Genomic DNA, 23,533 nt, shown 5'->3' with positions numbered 1-23,533 from the left:
CTTGTTGAGCCAAAAAAGAATAATCCACACACCCTATCACTGTGAGCAGCAGCCCAGAAATGCTTAAATAACAAGCAGAAGGTTCCTGGTTCAAATCCCCGCTGGTACTATATTGGGCAGCAGCGATGTAGGAAGATGCTGAAAGGCATCCTCTCATCCTGCGCGGGAGGAGGCCATGGTCAACCCCTCCTGTATTCTACCAAAGACAACCACAGGGCTCTGTGGTCGCCAGGAGTCGACACCGACTCGACGGCACACTTGACCTTTACCTCACACATATTTATGACCAGCATCTGGGGTTGATGCACCAAGACACAAGGTTCACTGCTGTTCTATAAATGTTTAATTGGATACCTTTCTGAGAACTGTCACCTCCATAAAAAGGTTACTAACTGCCTTGAGAGCTCCCATGGATATATGCTGTCGTGGAAAGGCTTTGCCGAGTGCAAATTAACATGGAAGATGGCCCTAATCCTGTCAATCAAGTGAGCGGAGGAGAAGCTAGAGGCCTGTAGCAGGTGTCGGTGGGTCCTAATGGCAGTGCTACACAAATAAAGGAAGTGACACAGCAATGCTTTACAAAAGGCTTGAGATACAAGGAATATACCAGCTCTCTGAGAAGGATTTACGCATCCCCAGTGGCTACTGAGTGGTAAATCAATCTTGCACTAGTCCTGGATATTCTGGAAGGGAGTATGGCAGAGTGGTGAGTAAGGTGCAGAAGAAGGCAAGCATGATGATCAGAGGGCTAGAGTATGTGTGTGCAATGCAATATATTCCCCTAAGGGGATGGAGCTGCTCTTGGAAGAGCATCTGATGTTCCTGGTTCCCTCCTGGACTGGCAGCATCTCCAAGATAGGGCTGAGAGAGATTCCTGCCTGCAATCTTGGAGAAGCCGCTGCCAGTCTGAGTCGACAATACTGAGCTAGATAGACCAATGGTCTGACTTCTATGGCAGCTTCCTATGTCCCTATGACCTTCTTATTTGGGGCTCTTTAGTTTAGAACACGGGTCTCCAACATGTGGTCCCAGGACTACTGATGGTCCATGAGGATACTGCAGGTGGTCTGGGGTGGGAAGATGAGGTGGTGGCGGTGGTGGCAGTAGTAGTAGTAGTAGTAGTAATAAAACCCTGTGTACCTCTTATGTCTCATATGTAATGTTCCATTCTTATTCACAATGAACTTCATTTCAGGGTCACCTTAAATGGCGCAGCGGGGAAATGCTTGACTAACAAGCAAAAGGTTGCAAGTTAAAATCTGCACTAGTATGTTTCCCAGACTATGGGAAACACCTATATCAGGCAGCAGCGATATAGGAAGATGCTGAAAGGCATCCACTCATACTGTGAAGGAGGCGGCAACGGTCAACCCCTCCTGTATTCTACCAAAGAAAACCACAGGGCTCTGTGGTTGCCAGGAGTCAAAATCGACTTGGTTTGACTCCCATCAGCCATAGGCTGTGTTAAAAATGTTTAAAACTGTTTGCTTACATGGTGGTCTGCAAAAGCTTTTGAACCCCCTGATAACTTGGCAAAGAGGCACCTTTTTAACATGGTGGTTCTCTTTATTCAGCAGGGGGAGAGTAATTAGCCCTATCCGCCCCCAGCACAGTGCCTCCAGTAACTGTTGCTGGTGTCTATTTTATGTTTCTTTTGAGATTGTGAGCCCTTTGGGGACAGGGATCCATCTTATCTTATTTATTTATTATTACTCTGTGTAAACCACCCTGAGCCATTTTTGGAAGGATGGTCTAGAAATCGAATAAATAGATAATGATGTAGTGGTCTGAATAAAAGAAAAGGTTGGGAACCACAGCTTTAGAAAAAAAGGAACAAATTGGCAACATGACTATGGTCATCCTAATATGGCAACATCATGGACTTTATACTCATGTTCCCTTCCTGTGTATACACTGCGGGTGGGGAGGGAGAACACACCTGCAGGCCACATCCTGTCCAGGTATGTGTGTTTAAGGGGCTGTATGCATTCATGGGGGTGGGGGGTGAGTGGAAAACATGAGGCTACTGACCTCCTCACAAGGGGATTTGGAACGAGTTGTGAAAGTTCTATTGGGCCCCAGCCAAGGTACACAAAGCCCTTTGAACATTCACAATACACCCTATAAATGCAAAAGCATATTGTTACATTATTGCTCAGGGACCCCACAAGCTCCCCTCCTAGGAATACACAGATTTCCTGAGCATCTACCCACCAAATCTACACCAGATGAGACTCTTCATACACAGATCCATCTACACATCTACCCCGACTCCATAAATCTAAAAACACATAAAATCCCGGTGTTTCAAGGTTTATGGACTCAAGCTGGTGGCGGGGAGCACCCAGGTGTGGACCAAAGTAGAGGCAAAAAAACCCAAACCCCTGATGCAGAAACTCAATAAGTGAGTAATGGAAGGAAAATGGAGAATGAGAGAGAGGAGGGGATGCAATAGTAGGAACATAGGAAGCTGCCTTCTAAGGAGTCAGACCGTGGGTCCATCTAGCTCAATACTGTTTACCCAGACTGGCAGCAGCTTCTCCCAGGTTGCAGGCAGGAGTCTCTCTTGCCCTATTTTGGAGATGCCAGATACTCTTCCCAGAGCAGCCCCATCTAAGAGGAATGTCTTACAGTGCTTACATATCTCCCATTCATATGCAAACCAGGGTTTACCCTGCTTAGCAAAGGGGAAAGGAGAGTTGGTCTTGTGGTAGCAAGCATGACTTGTCCCCTTTAGCTAAGCAGGGCTCACCCTGGTGGCATATGAATGGGAGACCTGATGTGTGAGAGAAATCTGGAAGAGATCTCCTGCAGGGGAATCCTGATGATTTCAGCAGCAGATGTTTAAAAAATTGTTAATTTTTAACATTGGTATAAAAAACCATGGGTGGCAGCTATTTAAGAAGTGGTATTCACTGTTCTCTGTGTCATGCAGGAGAGAAAGCTAGGTTGGTGCCTACTGAGACATGTGAGCATAATCTAAAACAAAGCAATGATACCCACCAACCCCCCACACACAACTGTTGTCTTATTCCTATGCAAATACATGCAGACGTAATCATAATCAATCCATCAATTAACTGATTAAACCTCACACAGCCAACTAGAATCTATTTAATTGGGTGATGATGGGACAAAAAATGTTAATTCCTCCCTGCCTCCTATTGACAAACTCTGAGCAGGAAATTCATTTCCACCTCTTGAGAAACCCAGAGTAAGACTACTGACTGCCATTCCAAAGCAGGACTACAATTCCAGGGAAAACTGCTGTCAGGATAAAATTAGGACCAAAATTCCTTCCTCAAGCCTTAAAAAATAAATTTAAACTAACCCTCTTCCAATTCTGTAGTAAATTTAAGGTGAGGTTAGAGGGGAGTATGATTTCTGGTCAGCTCGTCTCTCCAATTCCGTGGGGCATTTAAATGGCAAACCCTGTGCATAATTTAAGAATATTTCTTCCCAAAGAGCCGACTCCAGGGTGATTACAGAGTGTCCAAGTCATAAAGACAGAAGGTGACTCACGGTGCATGGAATTAGATTTTATGCTGGTGATGATAGATTTGCACTCCGGGTTGCTAAGGAATCAGAGTCCCGCAGAGATGGGGAAGGGGTTACGTCATCCGCGGGGAAAGAGGTGATAATGTTTGGGAAGGGTGACGTGACTTATTCAAATAAAGAAGCGCTGTCACCTGGTGGCCGCTGAAGGTTGAAGTTCTGCTGTGAATTCTTGACCTTTGTAAGGAAATCAATGAAGCCTCAAAGGACCATCATGTTCCCCACAGGGCCCCAGTCAACCCAATCCCAGAGGCTGAAAGAAAAGATGGCTCAGGGGGGAGATGCTGATGGAAGCCTGCAAATTCTGCATGGTATGGGGAAAGGGAATGGACTGGCATTTGTGTCCCTCTTTAAAAACACTAGTACTTGGAGTCCACCCCAGGAAATGGTTTTACAGCAGCAACAGCAGCTCGCCTTAACAAGCGGGGTGGGGGGGTGTCAAATGAGGTGAAGCTGCCTCTGGTTCTCACAAGCTTCAATTGCGCCTACACAGCTCTACCTGATGAATGGCCAGCCTGCAAGCAGGGTAAGATGGGAGAGAGAGGCAAAACTGGAAAAGAGGGGGCACCTTGGAAGGGATGAGGGGATGCCTTAGCAGTTCCCACAGGCCCCGTGGCCTGGGGGACCAGATAGTTTTTGGAATTCATTGCCACAGGATGTGACAATAGCCACTGACTAAGATGATTTTGAAAGTTTCGCTTCGGTGTTGTGCGGGGAAGCATGGGCGAGTGCCAATTCAGACAAGTAGCTCTCCCATTTCTGTTTCAGAAATCTAATACATGGGATTAGATTTGCCTGTCCACACATGCACTTTGTCTCTTCTGTGTAGAGGCCTGTCCTTAGGGCAGGGCGACCGGGGCGATTGCCCTGGCCCCATGGTGGCAGTGGCGCACACTGGCTGAGCGAGCGGTGAGCAGCCTGCCTCTCAGCTTGGCCGCCTCGTGCTGCTGCTCCTGCTGCCTTTTCCCCACCACCACTGCATATCACCTCCTCCTCTCACCTCCTACCTCCATCTGAATTGCAGAGCTCAGTGGAAGTCTCGCAAACGACCAAGGGCTCCTCTCATGAGTCTTCTGAAAAGATCCACAGTTGGACTCAGAGCTGGAGGTGGCTGGGACTAGTCGGGGTTGAGGAAAGAGACCAGTAAAGCTGTGGTGGGGAAAACCGGGAGTGAGCTCTTCCTACTTGCCCCCCACCCACAAGTCCCACGTTCACAGCGAGTTGTGTGGAGCACATGCTTGCTGCCTGCCAGCCCAGCCTGTGGGAGTTGGGTCACGGCGGCTGCAGGGCTGGGTGGGTGGCGACTGGTGAGGGCTGGGCAGGGGTGGTATGGTGGTGCTATCTGCACTGTGTGTGGCTGAAGCACAGTTGGCTGTGCTTGCTTGAAGACCCCACCCCACCACACAGTGCTTTCTTGCCCCCCTCAAGCCTGCCCTATGCTCTTAGCTTTCTTACTTTATCTTCCGATCCCAATCTCATAAAGCCTGCACCCACCACCCCCTCGTGCCCCCCCTCTCTTGCCAAGCCCAACTAGCACCCACCATCCCTCTGTCTTTCTTCCCCCCTCTCTCCCTATCTCGCGAAGCCTGCTGCACCCGCCATCCCCTCCTCTCTCTAAGCCCAGCCAGCACCCACCACCCCTTTCTCCCTGTCTCGTGAAGCCTGCACCTGCCATCCCCTCACCCCCTCCCTTTTGCCAAGCCCAGCCTGCCATCCCCTGCCCCCTCTCTCTTGTCGACCGAGGTAAATTGGCTTTGGAGTAAGACATTTTAGTTCTCTTTGGAACACAAGAACATAGGGAGCTGCAGAGAAATTATAAAGGAGCTTCAAGTGAAAGAGAACAAAAGCAACCACACAGTGATTAGGAGATTTCTCCAGTGAGAGGGCTCTAGAAATAGAAATTGCCCTGCATTATCTTGGCTACATGTGTTAGGCATGGAGACAGTCACATCATCTGTTACAGAAGCTGTAACATAAATCCAGGAGTCAATGCAAGAATCTATGGTAATCTTCTAAAGGCCTTTGCAGAAGACATGGTTTTTGAAGAAGTATTAAACGGAAGACATTTTTGAAATGGAAGGCAGAAATAGGGATGGGGCTGTAGCTCATTTACAGAGCATCTGCTTTTCAGGCAGAAAATCAAAGGTTCAATTCCTGGCCTCTCCAGATCAGAACATAGGAAGCTGCCATATACTGAGTCAGACCATTGGTCTCTATCTAGCTCAGTATTGTCTTCACAGACTGGCAGAGGCTTCTCCAAGGTTGCAGGCAGGAATCTCCCTCAACCCTATCTTGGAGATGCTGCCAGGGAGGGAACTTGGCACCTTCTGCTCTTCCCAGAGCGGCTCCATCCCCCTGAGGGGAATCTCTTACAGTGCTCACACATCAAGTCTCCCATTCATATGCAACCAGGGCAGACCCTGCTTAGCTAAGGGGACAAGTCATACTTGCTACCACAAGCCCAGCTCTCCTCTCCATATGGCTGGGAAATATTTCAGCCTGAAACTCTGAAGAGCTGCTGCCAGTCAATGTAGACAGTACACCGCTAGATGGGCCAATAGTCTGATCAGCTATAAGGCAGCTTCCCATGTTCCTAAGGAGCAATCTAGCCATTCCATGGGTTTGGTGAATGGTGGCAAAAGGCAAGAAAGTGGATACGAGGAAAGAAACAGAGAGCAGTAGGATTTGTGAAGATGATGAGTGTTGTTCTAATGTAATGCCAACAGAGTGTTTATTTTCTTCCTTTGACATGGAGGAGCTGTGGGCATTCTGTCAATAATTTGGATGGATGGTACTTTCCATCAGGCTGTAGTTTTGGCTTAAAATTAGATTTTTCCTTTAAAATGGTTATAGATTATTGCAGGTTATTGTAAACCTGTTAATTTCTGAAATCATTCATTCAGAATAAATCCTGAAAACTCTAGCCACTAAAGTAACAGAGATTTTTTTAAAAAACCGACATCTTGCGTAACACTAACTTAATACTTATCTACAACCTAGTACAGTTAGTGTAAAAGAGTTCAGTCCAATTCCCTATAACTGTTTCTAGTGAGAGTGAGTTCATTTAAGACCAAGCACTTCACTTTAAGAGGGTCATTTTTACATGGTTTTTAACTGCAGGGGAGGAACTGTGTAAAATCCAGCAGGGGGCGGGGAAGAGCAGAGCAAAATCAGCCACAAGCATATTCTGCATGAATATACTTGTTACAGCCTCACATTCTTGCTCATTCAGTTGCTGTCTGGGCCCTCAAGAACCCGCGTGTTAAAAATACTGTGTGACTTACAGTGTGTGTGTGTGTGTGTGTGTGTGTGTGTGTGTGTGTGTGTGTGTGTGTGTGTGTGTGTGTGAACAATTTGGTGCAGAGTTGTTTTCCTCCACCCTTTAAAAAACAGTCGTTTCTCCACATCCTTTAATGAAGGAGGGAGGGCTGCATTAATTCTGCCTCCATGCAAAAGTGTGGAATGCCAAAATGTGTATGTTTGTGTGCATGTTTTACATATGATGTATATTAGATCGAAGTGTTAAGGAGGCCTTCGGACATGCTGTTTTGCCCCAGCCCTGTGCCCCCCAGCTGTGTACACCCACTTAATTTTTTTCTCTCGTGCTGCTACTGTCCTGGACATAGAAGGTTCAGCAAAGATTAGTTAGAGTTTAGAGTTAGAATCATGCTGCACTTAGAGAAGGGGAGAAGAAAGAAATATTGACCAAGGCTCAAAGAAGGGGAAGAGGAATTCTCTTTGGGCCTGGCTGTGAACGGATGAACAAAGGCCCACTTTAACATTCCAGGAAGGACACAAGGTGTGTTTTTCCCTCCCAATTTCTGACGAAAAATGCTTTTAACTGACATAAAAGGACCCTGGTGTTAAATGGCCCCTGAATATTCATGGCTGCACTTCTTCCTGTTTGATGCTATGGTTACACTCCACTAAGCAGGCCGTCCCTTATCGCTGGGATCAGCACCAGCAACTCGCCCTTCCATTATGGCAAGGTGGGGAAACTGCCTTTGTGATAAGGACGGAGATCTCGGGCATCTTGCAGCTCATCATGAATTTGTGGGGCGGCGGGAGTGGGGAGAAAAGGGGGAAAGAGGGAGTCGCTCTGTAGAGCTAGCTATGCAGCCAAGAGCTAATATTTAGGATACCTTCAGCTGTCAGCTGGCATTCATTTTCTCAAAAAGGTTTCAAGCTCTTTGGGTTGATTCATAAGAGGGTTGTGGGTTGACCCAAAGGGGCTTCATTTGGGCACAAGGTCAACTGGACAGTTAATCACTTCATGGCAAGCCCAGATCACTAATACAGCAGCCCCTGACTATAATCCAGACCCCCTTTAGCGCAGGGGTAGGCAACCTAGGTTTTCCAGTTACTGTTGAACTACAACTCCCATCAGTTTGTGGCCAAACAGCCCCTGTTTGGGAGTTAAATGGCCACTCCTGGCTGCACTGCAAATGCAGCGCCAGCCCCAGTCTAGCTCCCAAAGGGGCTGTGTGGCCCCTTCGGGAGTTAAATGGCTGGTGCTGCAAATGCAGCACCGGCTGGACTCCAACTCCCAAATGGAGCTGCACAGCTCTGTTCAGGAATCAGACCACGCCCCCCACGTCTGATGTCAGACGTGGGGGGCGGGGTGAGCGGGGCCACCACTGCAGCCAGACACGGGCCACTGGCGATCAGGCTCTGTGCCTGCTGCTAACTCCTGCATTCAAATTACCGAGGTGGACCTTGAGTGGTCAGAGCAGAGCTCCAAAAGCAGATTACTAAGAGCAGAGAGGGGTCAAGTATTCTGTGACACGACAATCAACAAGCAGCATTCTTTCAGCCACTGGGTTTGCCTCCCTGAGTGCTTCACACTTGTGTTGCTGTTTGGTGTGCTCAGGCATAGCATGTGCACTGCCTGGTGGTGCTGGATATTTGAAGAATGCAGAATTTGGTATGTACCTGTTGATTGGAGGAGACAGCCAAATGAATGGAGAGCGTTCTCATACTGCCTCCCTGGCTCGAAGACAGAATACTACTTTGGGGCAGAATGAAAGGAAATCAGCATCCCAAGGTTTGTTTTCTAAGTCCTGCCTGTACATCACAGCCTTCATACACATGGTTTGTGAAGTAAGCAGAGGAGACATGACAAGAATTTTTGCATTCTGCAGCATGGTGCTCTTGGCCAATGAGAGCGCAGAATTTTGAAACGTAAAAAGGGGGGAGGGCAGAGTGGTCTATTGCTCGCTGCTATCACGATGGCCCTTCAGTCTACATTAACAGAGCCTGTTCCTTACTGCCTAAGGGAACAGAGCATTGGGGGGAGTTTCTCTTCCTGACAAGAGATCAGGTCACAGGTTTCCCATATCATCGACCTTCCCCCCCCCAACTCTCAGTTTTCTGAAGGTCCCACTCCTGTCGGCATGGGTGAATGGTTCAGGAGAACAGGGTAGACAAGCGCGTTCTCACTGGGGACATTATTATTGCTGCCCACATCCCAAGACCGACCCTTGGAGGCAGAAACCAGACCCTTGTCTTGGTGAGCCCTGCCTTTATGGCACTGATCTACAGAGGCAAAGAGATCGATGCTTGGATGTGCTTCTCCCTGGGATTCACTCACCATCTGCAGCACATCCGACGAAACCATCTGCATGCAGCACATTGCGGTTGCCAAAGCACAGACAATAGTCGAGAGGATATTGAGAGCGCACACACTGAACAAGAGGTCCTGCAGAAGGGGAAAAAAAACAACAACAGGCACACGGCAGAATGTCACTCCTTATCTCAGCAAGACAGACGGCTGGACTGAAAACATTTGCAGCAGATTGGATAATAAATGCTGTCAGTGGTGATCTGCTTGATGTGGGTCTCCATTAGAGCTGTCCAATTTACCTGGTCTGTAACCCTTTCTTGGCTCAAGCCCTGTGCACAAACTAACACCGGGCTCGTCAGGGCAGAAGGAGGACTAAAAAGCACCCTCTATATTAGAGACACAAGTTTGGGGTGGCATAAAAATACATTAAATAAATAAATATGTTAGAGACAATATATACAAGGCATCCATTTGAATCAGAGTGAGAACTTTTAATCCAGCAACGTCTGAGCACATTTCTGATTAGGCCTCTATATAATTATTATTTTTAAAATAACGCCTGTAAAACATTCCTTAATGTCTGTAAGTAACATTCCTGCTTACTACTAGACTGCCATATTCACAATGAGCCATCTAATGGCGCAGCGGGGAAATGACTTCATTAGCAAGCCAGAGGTTGCTGGTTCGAATCCCTGGTGGTATGTTTCCCGGACTATGGGAAACACCGATATCGGGGCAGCAGTGATATAGGAAGATGCTGAAAGGCATCATCTCATACTGCGCGGTAGGAGGCAATGGTCAAGCCCTCCTGTATTCTACCAAAGACAACCACAGGGCTCTGTGGTCGCCACAAGTCAACACCAACTCGAGGGCACAACTTTACTTTACCATATACGCAAGTGGTCTTCCCTATTTTCCAAGTGGGGGCCACCCTGGCAAAACAACAGCAACTAGCCTTCAACGCGAGAGCCATTTCTCACTCTGCTGACCTCTGCCCAGTCCTGTGCTTTCCTTAGTGCTGGGAGGGCCCGTTGAGAGAGACGGAGCCTTCTCTGAAGAGCTCTAGGAGGAAAGTGCTGGGAAGGGCTACATTCCCCAGGGCTCCGTGCCCACCTTTTCAGGATGGTTCCGGGAAAGGCTCAAGAGGGCTCAGTTTCCCTTAAAGGAGCCCACCAGAACTGGGTCGTGTGCAGCAATGCAGTGGCAATGGCCATCCAATGGTCATCTCCGCATGGTGCCAGAGGGACTGTGCAGAGTATTCCGCTCTGGCTGAAGCTTCACACGGGTCCAAAAACTGCACTTAGGGTTGATGCCGGGTGGGCGGTGGTGGGGATGCCCCTGGCCCTTGAGTCCTATAATGAAGAACACTGATTGTGTGACGGGTCAACGGGACCCACACAGTCCCATCATTCCATCAGGTTTTGCTTGCTGTGTGCTTCAACCTCTATTATGAACCCCCCTTTTCTAGTGCTATGGGTGCCCCTATTACATTTCCACCTGGGGGATCATTCTGTATTTGGAGAGATGCTTTTGAGGTCCTGCATTCTGAGGTATGCTTTGAGGCCTCCTGGAACAGACCCTGGCCCGTCTAGCTCAGCGTCATCTACACCAGGGGTTCCCCACCTGTGGTACTCCAGAGGTTGCTGGGCTACAACTCCCATCATCCCCATGCACAATAAACTGTAGCTGGGGGTGATGGGAGTTGTAGTTCAGTGACCTCTGGAGTGCCACAGGTTGGGGAAAGCCTGGTCCATGTGGACTGACCATGGCTCAGACAGGAGGTTTCAGGCAGCAGTCTTTCTCTGCCCTATCAGGAGAAGCTGCCAGGGGTTGAATCTGGGACCTTCTGCTTGCAAGCAGATGCTCCACCACCAAGCCACAGCCTCATCCCTTCAGGGGATACCCACCCAAATGCAAACCAAGGCAACCCCTGCTTAGCAAAGGGAACGGTCCATGCTTATCACCACCTTCTCTTTCCCTGTTTTGAAGGAGAAGTAGACATACACTCAAGTATTAGATCTTCTGTTCACTGGACTGGCGCTGGATTGCATGTACGCCGAATGCCAGTTTCTCATTCCCTTAACCATGCTGACATCCATGAGGCTGAGTGAGGCCAAGAATATTTAGACCCAGACCACAGGTGGCCACTAGGGAAGAGAATGCATTGTGTACATGCAATTGCATACGCCAGGGCGGCCAGCCCAGGGCTTTTCCAGCTGTTGTTGGACTACAACTCCCATCATCCCAGCAGCAATAAAGTGTGGCTGGGGATGATGGGAGGTGTAGTCCACAGCTCAGCAGCAGAGCACCTGCTTTGCATGCGCAGGGCCCCAGGTCAAGTCCCTGCTGTCTCCTGTTATGAAAAAGTGCCTTGGGTAGCAGGGCTGGGAAGGACCTTTGCCTGAGACCTTGGAGAGCTGCTGCCAGTCAGAGCAGACAATCCCAGGCTAGATGGGCCAAGAGTCTGACTCAGTAAAAGGCAGCTGCATATGTCCACACTGTTTGGAAACAGGGCAAGATTCCAAGAACAGCTAATATGCACTTTCTTCACTATCTGAAAAAGGCACTTACACTGAAGTTTAGTTAATGTGCAAATTTATTTAAATTTAATCAGTACAGTAATTGGCTGAGGAGCAGATGATTAGTCAACTAAAAATTAATTAATTGGTTGACAGCCCCTTCCAGTCCCCTATCTTAACTCTGCCATCTTCCCTCTAGTACAGAATAATGCTGATTTATTTATTTATTTTTAAATTAGCAATTTTAGAAGATGTCTTTGCTTCCTTACTTCTCTTAATTTTGCACCTGCTGGTGAACAGATGTATCCTCAGAGGTCCTCCTGCTCCAGCCTTAGCAATGCTTGCAAAAGATGGAGCGGTCAAGGCACAAGCTAAGTTCACAGGGAATACATGGAAATGTTCTGTTAACAAAGGCCAGACAGACCAACGCAGTGGGAAAAGACGACTCCGCAGAATCCAGACCTTTCTCTTAAAGACGGGCGAGGTTTCTGTTTCTCTCAATCACTGACAGAACTTCCATAGTGTGTGAGCCAAATGTACGGGTGCCTCATTGGTTCAGTGCAGTTCAGTGGGGGAAACAGAAGATGGGTCTTGGTGGTAGTAACTCATCCCAACAAACAGCGGGGTGCCAGTCACAGGCATCTTTCCCGGCGGCCCACTTCTCACATCCCGCCCTGTTCTGCCCAAGTGTTAAGAAGAGCCATGCTTCCTGGCCATTCATCAGGTAGAGTTGTGCAGACTTGACTTGTGCAGCTTTACCTGATGAATGGCCAGCCTGCAGCAGCATGGCTTTCCTTAACGCCAGGGCAGGGTGGGATTAGAGAAAGTGAAACCACCAGAGCGGCTGGGAACCAGAAACAACGGTATCTCATGTAGTGTCTACCCCCCCCGCCCCGTCGGCTGCCATTAGGTGCTTCTGCCTTAATGTTTCTGGCATCTGCATACAGAAAGCTGCCAGCCTGCAGAAAAAGCTCTCGGTCCGAAAAATGGGTCAATGGATCCCAGCTGTTTAAAAGGATGCACTGAGGCAGAGCAAGTCTTGAGGCCTTTCTCAGCTGACTCAGGGGAATCGGACGGATCAATCCAAAGACCACAGGATGGCCGGAAAGGGCCAAGGCCCTGGCACGCACACCCCAGTCTGTGAGCGCCATCTTCTTGGAAGACCGGGCCAATCTCGCCCCCAAACAAGGAGGACTCTGATGCAGGTTCTTCTCAGCTGATCTTAAATCACGGGGAGTTCCATGTGGGAGGAGGTGCCCCCTGAGAAACTCAAGACCCTGACTGTCTGTTCTGGGCTTTAAAGGGCAAAGCCACGTTTTGGATTGGTTTAAATGTATTGCAGATTGATTGAATTTATATACCCCCTAATATCGAGATCTCTCGGCAGTGTACAGATTTAAATATATAATATAAGATTTAAAACATTTAAGATAAAGATAAAAATCATAATAGATATAAACACATTAAAATTTAAAAATTTGGTCTCAGTTGAAGGTCTGGGGAAATAGGTACGTCTTCAGGGTCCCCCTAAAAACAAACAGAGGAGGAGAAGCTCTTATTTCAACAAGGAGTGTGTTCCACAGCCCTGGGGCAGCCACAGAGAAGGCCTGGTCCCAAGTTGCCACCAAACAAGATGGCGGCAACCATAACCAGACCTCTCCAGATGATCTTAATAGGCGACAGGGTTCATGACAGAGAAGGTGCTCTCTTAAGTACCCTGGACCTAAGCCATTAAGGGCTTTATAGGTAATAACCAGTACTTTGTATTTTGTTTGGAAACATCTTGTTTGGAAACGTATCGGAAACATACCGCCTTTTTAATGAAAGGCGGTATATAAACCCAACATATCAGTCAATCACTCAATCAAGCCCACATCTTGAATTGAGCATGGACACACACAACCAGTGCAGTATGCTCACAATGGCTCTCATGGAGCGTTGCTTCATCTATTTAATACACTTATATCCTGCCCCTTCAGAAATGGTTCAGTGTGGTTTATAAGACAGAAAAGCATAAAACAAGCAAAGCCAAGGAACAGCAGCAAAATCAGAACAAAGCCAGACAGAAAAAGGCAGAGAAGAGGATAATGTGACCTGGCGAAGATGTTAAGATCTTACCACACAGCAAAATGCAACAAGACACTGAACTAAAATGCCTGGGCAAAGAGGGCTGTATTTAAATGGCATCAAAAACTTCGAGGAGTAGGTAGAAGGTGTACAGACCCAGGGAGGGCGTTCCACAGACAGGGTGCCACCACAGAAACAGCCTGTTCCTGGATCATAACTGCAACAAGGGGAGACCCAGAGAAGCTCGCCCCCAGCTTACCCCAAGGGACAGGCAGGTTTATGCTAAGGCAGGTGATCCCTGAGTTACCCTCCCCTTTGGGTGGCAGGATTCTGTACCACCACCCGCAATGCACCCAAGGCCTCTGAGTACCTGTTGCAGGGGAGTAACAGCTGGAGAGAGGGCATGCCCTCAACGCCTGCCTGTGGCTTCCAGCGGCATCTGGTGGGCCACTGTGTGGAACAGGATGCTGGACTAGATGGGCTTCCTTGGGCCTGATCCAGCAGGGCTGTTCTTATGTTCTTAAGGACACTTTGGCCTTGGGTTTCTTGAACAGCAGCCCCGGCTGAAATATAGCAAGCCACTTTTAAAACGGAGGGATTTTTTTTAAGTTTGGTGGATGTGAGGGCTATACGGATGGACGCAAGGTGAACGGTTATGAGAACAGATACGAGGCAAACCCATTTGGTCAGACATACCAACACAGCAAGTTTGATTTCAGCCCAGATCCCCTTCCAAGGGCCACAATAAACAGTTTCTTGCCCTTGTGGTCATTGGCCTTTTCCCATTTTCAATATCAGTTTTAGACTGCACATGCTTGAAAGATAATTATAAAAAGTGCTCTCATGATTATTTCACAGGGCTGATGGGCAAATATTTGATATATGACATGCCTGGCGTGCAAAAAGAACCAGCCCGTATTACACATAATGGCCACTGCACCTAATTAAAGGCCGCCATTTCTAAAAGTTAAGTGGTATGAGATGGGGAAGAGAAATGTTGGGAAAATTAAAGCCATAAATAATGTTGTTTTGTCCTCTGGTCTACCACTTTTAATTAACACCCATCTATTTCTAGTGTCTGAAATAGAAGTGGGAATCTCATTTCCCTCCAAACCTATTTTTTGTTGCTGCTACGGTTTTAAAAAAGATAAGATAAGATAAGGAGATCATAACGTACACCTCAGAAGCAAGTGTGCTGTGTACAAACAGAAGCAAATGTCCATGCCAATAACATCTGAATTAATTTTTTAAAAGATACACCACATTTCATATCTATGAAAGAGTTTGTGTGAGATAAATTCATTCTTCCTGATTTGCATACATGTTTTGCATACACAATCCGGCCACTGACATTAGCTGAATGCACTACCTTTTACACTGGTGAACATTTACTTTTTTTCTTTTTTAGTTTGTCACACCTCTCAGCCACCTGGCATCTCTGGTGGTTGCTTCCTGAGCACAGGAGAACGTCCTCTGAGTTGCCTTGCCAGAGAGGGGAGTTTCCAGCACTTTTACCCCTTCTCTGGCCTTCCATGCTCTGACTCCTCAGGCAGGTCAGGCACTGCCCTCATCAGCCGATGGCCCCTCATCATCAGCCTGCCTGATTTTAAATAGTCCCTTTGCACCCTTTACAAATCTGGCCAAATGCCTTTCGTGGGCAGGGGCGAGGCAGCAGAGTCCCAAGTGGGCGTGTGCTGGCTGCGATGGCCCAGTAAGGAGGGAGAGCAGGAAGAACAAGAGTCTCCAAGACTCTTGTGAGAGTTGTGCAAGTTAGTGCAGTTCAGCCACATCTGAGGACCCATGTTTGAGAATTCCTGGCATAATTAATTCCATTTCTGCTACATTCGGGGCCCAGCAAAAAGCGATGGAACACAGCAAACTGGAGACATCTTATTGAGTGAGCTGCCCCCCTTCTCAGATTTTGCCACCTATCTTCCAAGCAAAGTCCAGCTAGTCCTGTCTTGACGAAAGAATGGGTGACCTAGACGGGATCCCCAGGAGAACAGTGTCGCAGGTAGCCAGGAAGAGGATGTCCGTTTGACTGGAATAGAGCTGCAGGACCTTGGAGAGCACCATGGCTGGTGGTAACTGGCTCGAATGGAAGATGCCTTCTACTGAGTCAGACCCTTGGTCCATCTAGCTCAGTATTGCCGACACAGACAGGTAGTGGCTCTTCAGGGTTTCAGGCAAGAGTCCTCCCCAGCCCTACCTGAAGATGCCACCAGAGAGTGAACCTGGGGCCTTCTGCATGCAGAGCAGATGCTATACCATTGGTCCCTGAAGATCAGAGCTAGACAGAATTATTACATACTGGGGCCAGCCCTTCAGATCTAATGAGGCGTCTCCTTCAGGGGCCATGCTAGGCTCTGAAATTTGCCTTAGTTGTGCACAGAGCCTTCAACAGGGGGTCTCAAAGTTTGAAGTCCTACAACATCTGGGGACCCATGTTTGAGCATGACTTTGCTTCTACATATCTTGGGCAAGTTTCCTTTCACACACTTTGCAGCACTTGGGAAGCTTTTCTGAGTGTCATTCTCTGCAAGCCAGCCTCTGTCTAGATGGCATACGCGCTGGATGCTACAAAAAGGAGCTAAAATTAGCCTGCTCCTTGGAAAGGTTAAATGTCTCAGAGAAGGGCCTCACTAAGCTATAATTTGAAAACCCCAAAGATGTATTTTGCAGCCCTGGAAATTTAAACAGACAGAAGTCACATTCTGCATGGCTGTGTTCTGTCTAGAGCTGCCAGCAGTTAATCCAAATCCAATCACACAATAACAATTTCTCCGCAGTAAAATGACAGCTTAATATTGCACATGCCATTCTTTCACAGCCCTTAAACTTGGCCCCGTTAAAAACACACACGTATACACACAAGTGGCAGCTTCTGTGAGCATCTTACATAGAGGTCTGATCATTCAAAACATGTTTACTTCTCTTCAAAGCAACTCTATTTAAGACTTCAGTGGATGAACATCTGCTATAATCTTGGAAAATTACAGTAATTTGCAAAACTACTTTATTCTTCTGACAACACTTCTCCACCAAGCCCTGAAGGGGAAAAAATTAAACACTGATGCCACATCATAAATATTCAAGAAACTCTCACGTCTATATCCAGAGGTCAGTCTATAACACACACACCCATTTGAGACCTTTGTTCCTAATTTATAAAACAAAATGGTGATTGACATTTGCACTTTGTGGGGATACTTGCCAAAGGGCATGCCAGGGGGCTGTCTGGAGGGTGCACACACCAGGGAGCTGGTTGGAAGGCCAGGCTCCAGACAGTTTGCTATCCTTTGCAAACATTAACTTTCTCTCCCCCGGTTGGCCTCTTGATCTACACCACTGGGTGGACAAGTGCCTGGAAGAACTGTGCGTACTTCTCACGGCTCTTCCCAACTGACCATTCATCATAATATTAGGATTTATATAGTGCATTTGCATGTTGAAGACATTTTCACATACACTATTACAAGACTCCAGCAGCCAGGGTAGTACCCTCATGATCCATGGTTTCAACAACCGTGGCTTCATGTAACTCCAGATGGGTCTTAAAGATCTGGTTTCATTAACATGGCATTTAAAAAAATAGGTGAAATCTGCCTTTTCATGGTTCCTGAGTGGCCAGAAATGACTTCCAATGTAATTTCTGGCTGCCATTTTACAGCACAAAGCTATTTTGTCGCTCTTTAAAAAAATGTTTTTTGGCAGTCGCCCAAAATATTGCTGATTGGGGGGTTTCAGGGGACATGGTTGGAGAGCTGGAGACCTGAAGAGCATGGGTGCTTTTCTCCTCTTATTTTTTATTGTGCTTTTCTCCTTTTATTTATGTCCCCCTCACTTTTTTGGTCCTATTTTGGTGTGAAGAACCTAATTGCTGGATTCCCGTGGGGTAAGGTATCTTTATTTGCTGTTTCCTTATTCATGCCTATAGGTGAGAATTGGGCACCCCCCCCCAACACGCACATAAAGAGGGCCTCCTGGACTGACATCTCCGTGTTTCAGAGGAGAAACCAAGAGAGGCAGGTGATCCCACCTTGGGTCTCCAGATGTAGCTGGACTACAATTCCCATCATCCCCAGCCACCCCAAGCGTCTGCTGATCATGTAGCTCAGCTCTGAAAAATTAATGAATCAAGCAAGCGGATTTTCCTGCACACCTTCAGAAATGAGCTCACGGATGCCAAAGTAGCGTCTTCCACTTCTGCCTAATCACCTGCTTACTGCCTCATATCACAGCCCATCAATCACGCCGCCTGTTCAATGGTATGCATGGATGGCAAATCTGGGGAATTTCACACTCAAAATGCAAACATGCTACTAACAAATGAGAGCCTTGCAACAGCAAATGCTGGCTCTTTCTGGAAAACATGATGTGCGGTGCTGCTCAGACGGACCAGTGAGCAATCAGATGGCTGCCAATCCAAGATGACCTTTCTCCATTTCAAACACTCTGGGAAATGCTCTGTTTGACATGCTGTTCCGTGTTTCACTTATGATTTTCTTAATGCAAGCAGTCAAAATGAAAAAATAGCAGGGCTTCCATCTTGGCCCCTGCCCCACCACAAGATCAATGCATGTTTGCAGACACTGGGCGGGGCACCCCAGAGAGCTAGGATAAGGAGCTATCAGTATGCTGATGACAACACTGCGCTCCCCCCCCGCCCCATTAATCTGATTCTCTGCAGTGCTTGTCTGGTGCCTGACCTGGATATTGATGAGTGTGCTGACTTGGCTGACATAACAAGGCTTGTAGGCTCATATCAGGTTGACCATAGGCACTTAGGTTGACCATCAAGGTCCTGCTCTATGCCCCTTCCCCTACCATGCACTGAGCAGAGGGATGGACTAGAAGTCCCCCCAGGATCCCTTCCAACTCTATGGTCCTTTAGGTCCCTTTGAACTCTGTGCCTTAAGTCTCTTCAAGGTCCCTTCGAACTCTATGGTGCCATAAGCCTCTTCAAGGTCCCTTCCAGTGCTGCTAAATCTAGATTTCATGCTTGGCTCTCTGGTCTCTTAAGCCAATAGCCAGGGTCCTTCAGAAGGAGGATTTATCTAAGGCAGCACACTAAACAATTAGTTTGGGGAGGATGCCCCATGTCAAGGCTTCCACTATTCCATAGTCTTGGGAACCACCAGATCCATGAGCATCAATGAGGCCAAGGCAAGGATAATATAGCTAACACACTAAGAGGGTATCATGCTTCACTTCCATGCATAGCAAAGGAGGAAATTTCATGTATTTATTTATTTATTTATTTATTTAGCATATTTTTATACTGCCCCAAACTCAAGTCTCTGGGCAGTTTTCAACAAAATAAAAACAGAAAATAAAACATTAGTTAAAAACACAAACAAGAAATTTAAAACACAACAATTTATATTTTTTTAAAAAACAATATTCTAAAATAACTTTAGCAGGTGGCAAATGCAGACGGACCTTTCCAGATGATCTCAGTGGGCGGTGGGGTTCATGACGAAGAAGACGTTCTCTTAAATACCCAGGGCCCAAGCTGCTTAGGGCTTTATAGGTTATGACCAACACCTTGCATTTTGCACGGAAACATCTCGGCAGCCAGTGTAGCTCCTTCAATATGGGAGTGATATGGTCTCTCCGAGATGACCCAGAGACCAGCCTGGCTGCTGCATTCTGGACCTACTGCGGTTTCCGGACTACATACAAGGGCAGCCCCACACAGAGCACACTGCAGTAATATGGCGCATAGCTCCTCACCCAGCTCCTCCAATTCCCTTGAGCTCTGGGAGGCTCATTCTACAAACATGGAAAGGGTAGCACCAGCGTGTGTTGCTGCTGAAAGGCCCCCTTGTGATAAATAACCTCAAAGGCCTCATATCATTACTGATGGAGTCGAGAAGCCAACCTGGCTGGCAATCCTGTAAAGAAGACTTCTTTTCCCCTTGATTGACTTCAATTACAGGGCTTCATTGCTTATATACCCACAATAACCTGAAAAGAGATAATGAGCAGTAAAGCTTCTTCACCCATGAAATTGCTCTCCATGTACTCTTTTTACTTGGGAAGCTCAAGGACAGGCAAGCTTTTTAACTCCAGATTGCAAATGACGGTGGCCTAACTGGCTGGTGCCAAAGAGAGCAGAGCTGCTTACCTGTAACAGCGCTTGAGGTGTGTTGTACACAGCCACACACCTGAGTGGGAAGGAAAACTAGGCTGGTCACCGGAGAAGAGGCCCTCTCAAAAGCGGCAGGGTCAAAAGCTTCTGGAAGATCTTCTCCTACATACACTCACACTCACCATCTCAGCCTGAGGCACATGAGGCTAGATATTGGGAGTGGAATTTCCTTCCTGCCACAATGTTGCCTCTGGGCAGTAAAAGCCAGAGAGTAATGGAGCAGGCGGACTCAAGGCATAGCTGAAGCATTACCAGCAAATCCATCCACCCTGCCAAGAACTGTTACATTGTCTTGTGGTGGCAAGCATGACTTGTCCCCTTAGCTAAGCAGAGTCTGCCCTGGTTGCATATAAATGGGAGACTTGATGTGTGAGCACTGAAAGAGATTCCCCTCAGGGGATGAAGCTGCTCTGGGAAGAGCAGAAGGTTCCCAGTTCCCTCCCTGGCAGCATCTCCAAGAGAGGGCTGAGAGAGATTCCTGTCTGCAACCTTGGAGAAGTTGCTGCCAGTCTGTGCACACAATACTGAGAACAATGGTCTGACTCAGTATATGGCAGCTTCCTATTCTCTCTGTTCCTATGTAGTATGGACTCTTTCTATATCTTGCCACTTGAAAACATGGTTCTCTTTTCCTCACCAGCAAGACCTTTCACTGCACCTTGCACAAAATTTGGGTCACCAGAAGCCAGATGCAGTTGAACAGGGGCACACGGTTTAGAGTCACCCCAGAGTCAGATAATTCCCCAAGCGCTGATAGTGGGAGAAGCACTGCATGCCTGAATTAAAGTGTTTACTTCACTTAATACTTTGGCGGTTTTGAAGTCATTTCATAATAAAATTTTGATATAATGCTTTTATGGTTACTCTGGGGACCACTCTCTTAATAAATTGTTTTAAAGCAGAAAAATAATAATAATTCATTGCTTAATGATATAAGGAGTTCTCCTAGGAATGGAAAAAGTTATGCACGAACCATTTAGGGCTCCTGCCTGCTCCCCTCCTATGGCTGCAAGGCAACAAATATGATTGTTGTGTTTCTAAAATAAGTATTGGAGCTGGAGGGAAAAGGAATTTCAAGTATTTCCCTATAACTTCCCTGCAATTAATCCTGTATTATAGCTTTAATACAACAAGAGAAAAGATTAAAATTAGTAGGCCACAGGAGGAGAACTTCTTGTGGGAAGTTCTCTTGCACAAGCAGCAATAAAATGAATGGGGCCACACAGAAGCCTCATTTCAAGGGGGCTCAGATAGGAGAACGTGTTGGTAGGCTGTGCCCCAAACAATCCATTGGTTTTTCAAAACTTTTTTTTAAGCCTTTGAGGAGGGGGAACAGGAGCAGAGGTGGGCAGTGTTTGCGGTAGTGTCTGGATGGGAGGGGGAGATTGCACAAAGCAGGCAACTTGGAGGTAAGAGGGAGGGGAGGGTGTATGGAGAATGGAATTCTGGGAAAAAAGAGTGTAGTTCTGATAGTCATAACTAGGAATTTACGATGAGGGTGCATAGGGCTTTTCAGGTCAGGAGATCTGCTGACCTGTTCAGATGGAATAAGCAACACCAAATGTACCAACACACACCTTTTTCGTATGGTTGCCAGCTCTTTATGAAAAAAACAAGTTAAAATATTGAGACCTATATATTTGGGGATGAAATATCTACCGCAAAGTAAATTAGTTGGCACAGTAAGGCTGTGAAACCCCACACAAAAGGGAGCCAGTGTGGTGCAGTGGTTAGAGTGTTGGACTAGGACCGGGGAGACCTGAGTTCAAATCCCCATTCAGCCATGAAACTCACTGGGCGACTCTGGGCAAGTCATGCATCTCTCAGCCTAACTTACCTTACCGGCTCGTGAGGATAAACATAATGCATACTGCCACGGTTCCCTCTAAGGCGTGCTCATAAGTTCTCTGATGTCCGCTCAGTTAACTTTAGATCCTGCTCAGGTTGAATTAGGAAGGCCCCACTCTGTATGCAGGGGCCCACACAGTGCTTTGATCCTGCCGCCCAGAACAAAACTCATTCTGCACAGAGATGAAAAAAATCGGAGGGACCACTGTTCCTTGAAGGAAGAGTGGGGTATAAATGGTTTTGGTTCTTTTTAAGTTGCGAAGGCTGAGGTCCTTCAAGGTACAACAATCAACCCGCTAGGCTTGCAGAGGAAATGGAAGGAAATGGATTAGGAGGAAAGGTGCCCGAGGTTGAGATTTCCCCTGGTGCCTTACAAGCTGTCCTTCCTGGAATCCTGTCTATCGTAACTGCTCCCCTCAGAAAGGGGCCTCTGACAAACTTCCAAAAAATATTAAGACTCCCCCAGACCTTCAAGCTTTGTGCTCAGTATATTTGAGATGTTATTATTTTTTTCATTCAACCTGGAAGCTTGCATAGTCCTGGACCAACAGAAAAAAGTTGGCCCAGTTAAAAAACCAAAACCAAAACCCAATCTCAGCTTTTCTGTACCTAGTGACCCAACACTGGGTGCATTTAAATATTGACTCTTTTGAGGCTGCGGCCAAGGATTTCATTCCACTGGGCCTTGTCAATTGTTTAAATGTCAAGTTATCTGAAGGCCAATTAATTGTGAGATAAGACACTCTACAAATCAATAAAATAAATACAAAGCTGCCATCGGCAATTGCTTAATAATCCCTCTTACAAACTCCTGAGTTGTGGACTTTGCCATTTGCTTTCATGGATGACTATCTGCTATTATCTCCAACCCCCAGCACTAAAAACCATATAAAATCATACTTCTGTTGTTAGAGCTTTTGCCAGGAGTAGGGATGAGGAAATAAGAGTCAACCTTTGCTTCAGAGGTGGAAGGAGAGCTGCCCAATGGTCTCTCTCCGGAGCTCCTAACTGACCTCTCTGTTGTTTAGGTGTCTTGGCACACAGCAGCAGCAAGGCCTGGATCCTTTGTGTGGCTGTGGACACACACAAATGCACCAGGAGCAGATGCACAGGCAGTCGTGGGGGCGGGCAGGCAAGTTTACCCTGTTGTTTCCTTGCTCTGGGTACGACCAAGCAGGCAGCATGACAATGAAGCCCCATATTCTGTACCACAATTAGCCAGGGGGTTCGTCTGGACCAGCTAGCTGTATTTCTGGGAAGTATGGTATCCCAAAGCTGTTCTAGCACTACAGCCACGTGAAGCTGGAGGTTTTCTGGCTCAGAGATCCATTGCCTGCTTGGAGGCAGTGATGGGCTGGATGAGAGGTAAGAAACTGAGACTGAATCCAGATAAGATGGAAGTACTTATTGTCTGGGGTCGGAACTCAGGAGATGATTTTGATCTGCCTGTTCTGGATGGGGTCACACTTCCCCGGAAGGAACAGGTACGCAGTCTGGGGGTGCTTCTGGACACAAACCTCTCCCTGGTGTCCCAGGTTGAGGCAGTGGCCAGAGGTGCCTTTTATCAGCTTTGGCTGATATGCCAGCTGCATCCATTCCTTGAGATAAATGACCTCAGAACAGTAGTACATCTGCCGGTCACTTGACTACTGCAATGCGCTCAGGCTGCCTTTGTACGTAGTCCAGAAACTTCAGTTAGTCCAGAATGTAGCAGCCAGGTTGGTCTTGGGGTCATCTCGAAGAGACCATATCACTCCTATCGTAAAAGATATACACTGGCTGCCGATACGTTTCCGTGCAGGGTACAAGGTTTTGGTTATAACCTAT

General features: G+C 47.2%; 1 protein-coding gene across 6 annotated transcripts in view; it reads right to left on the bottom strand.

The window, feature by feature from the left end:
* Positions 1–23,533, bottom strand: part of ENTREP2 (endosomal transmembrane epsin interactor 2) — a 314,260-nt gene that overhangs the window by 36,661 nt on the left and 254,066 nt on the right. For 5 of the 6 annotated variants that reach the window (XM_053273181.1, XM_053273176.1, XM_053273178.1 and 2 more), the window contains exon 5: positions 9,146–9,253. The exons of the other annotated variant lie outside the window; for it this stretch is intronic. In XM_053273181.1, coding sequence (XP_053129156.1) covers positions 9,146–9,253 — 108 coding nt within the window. The remainder of the gene's footprint in view (positions 1–9,145; positions 9,254–23,533) is intronic. 6 annotated transcript variants of the gene reach the window in all.

This window comes from Hemicordylus capensis, chromosome 10, assembly GCF_027244095.1.
Source record: "Hemicordylus capensis ecotype Gifberg chromosome 10, rHemCap1.1.pri, whole genome shotgun sequence".
Taxonomy (NCBI): domain Eukaryota; kingdom Metazoa; phylum Chordata; class Lepidosauria; order Squamata; family Cordylidae; genus Hemicordylus; species Hemicordylus capensis.
This window is presented reverse-complemented; position numbering and strand designations above follow the sequence as displayed.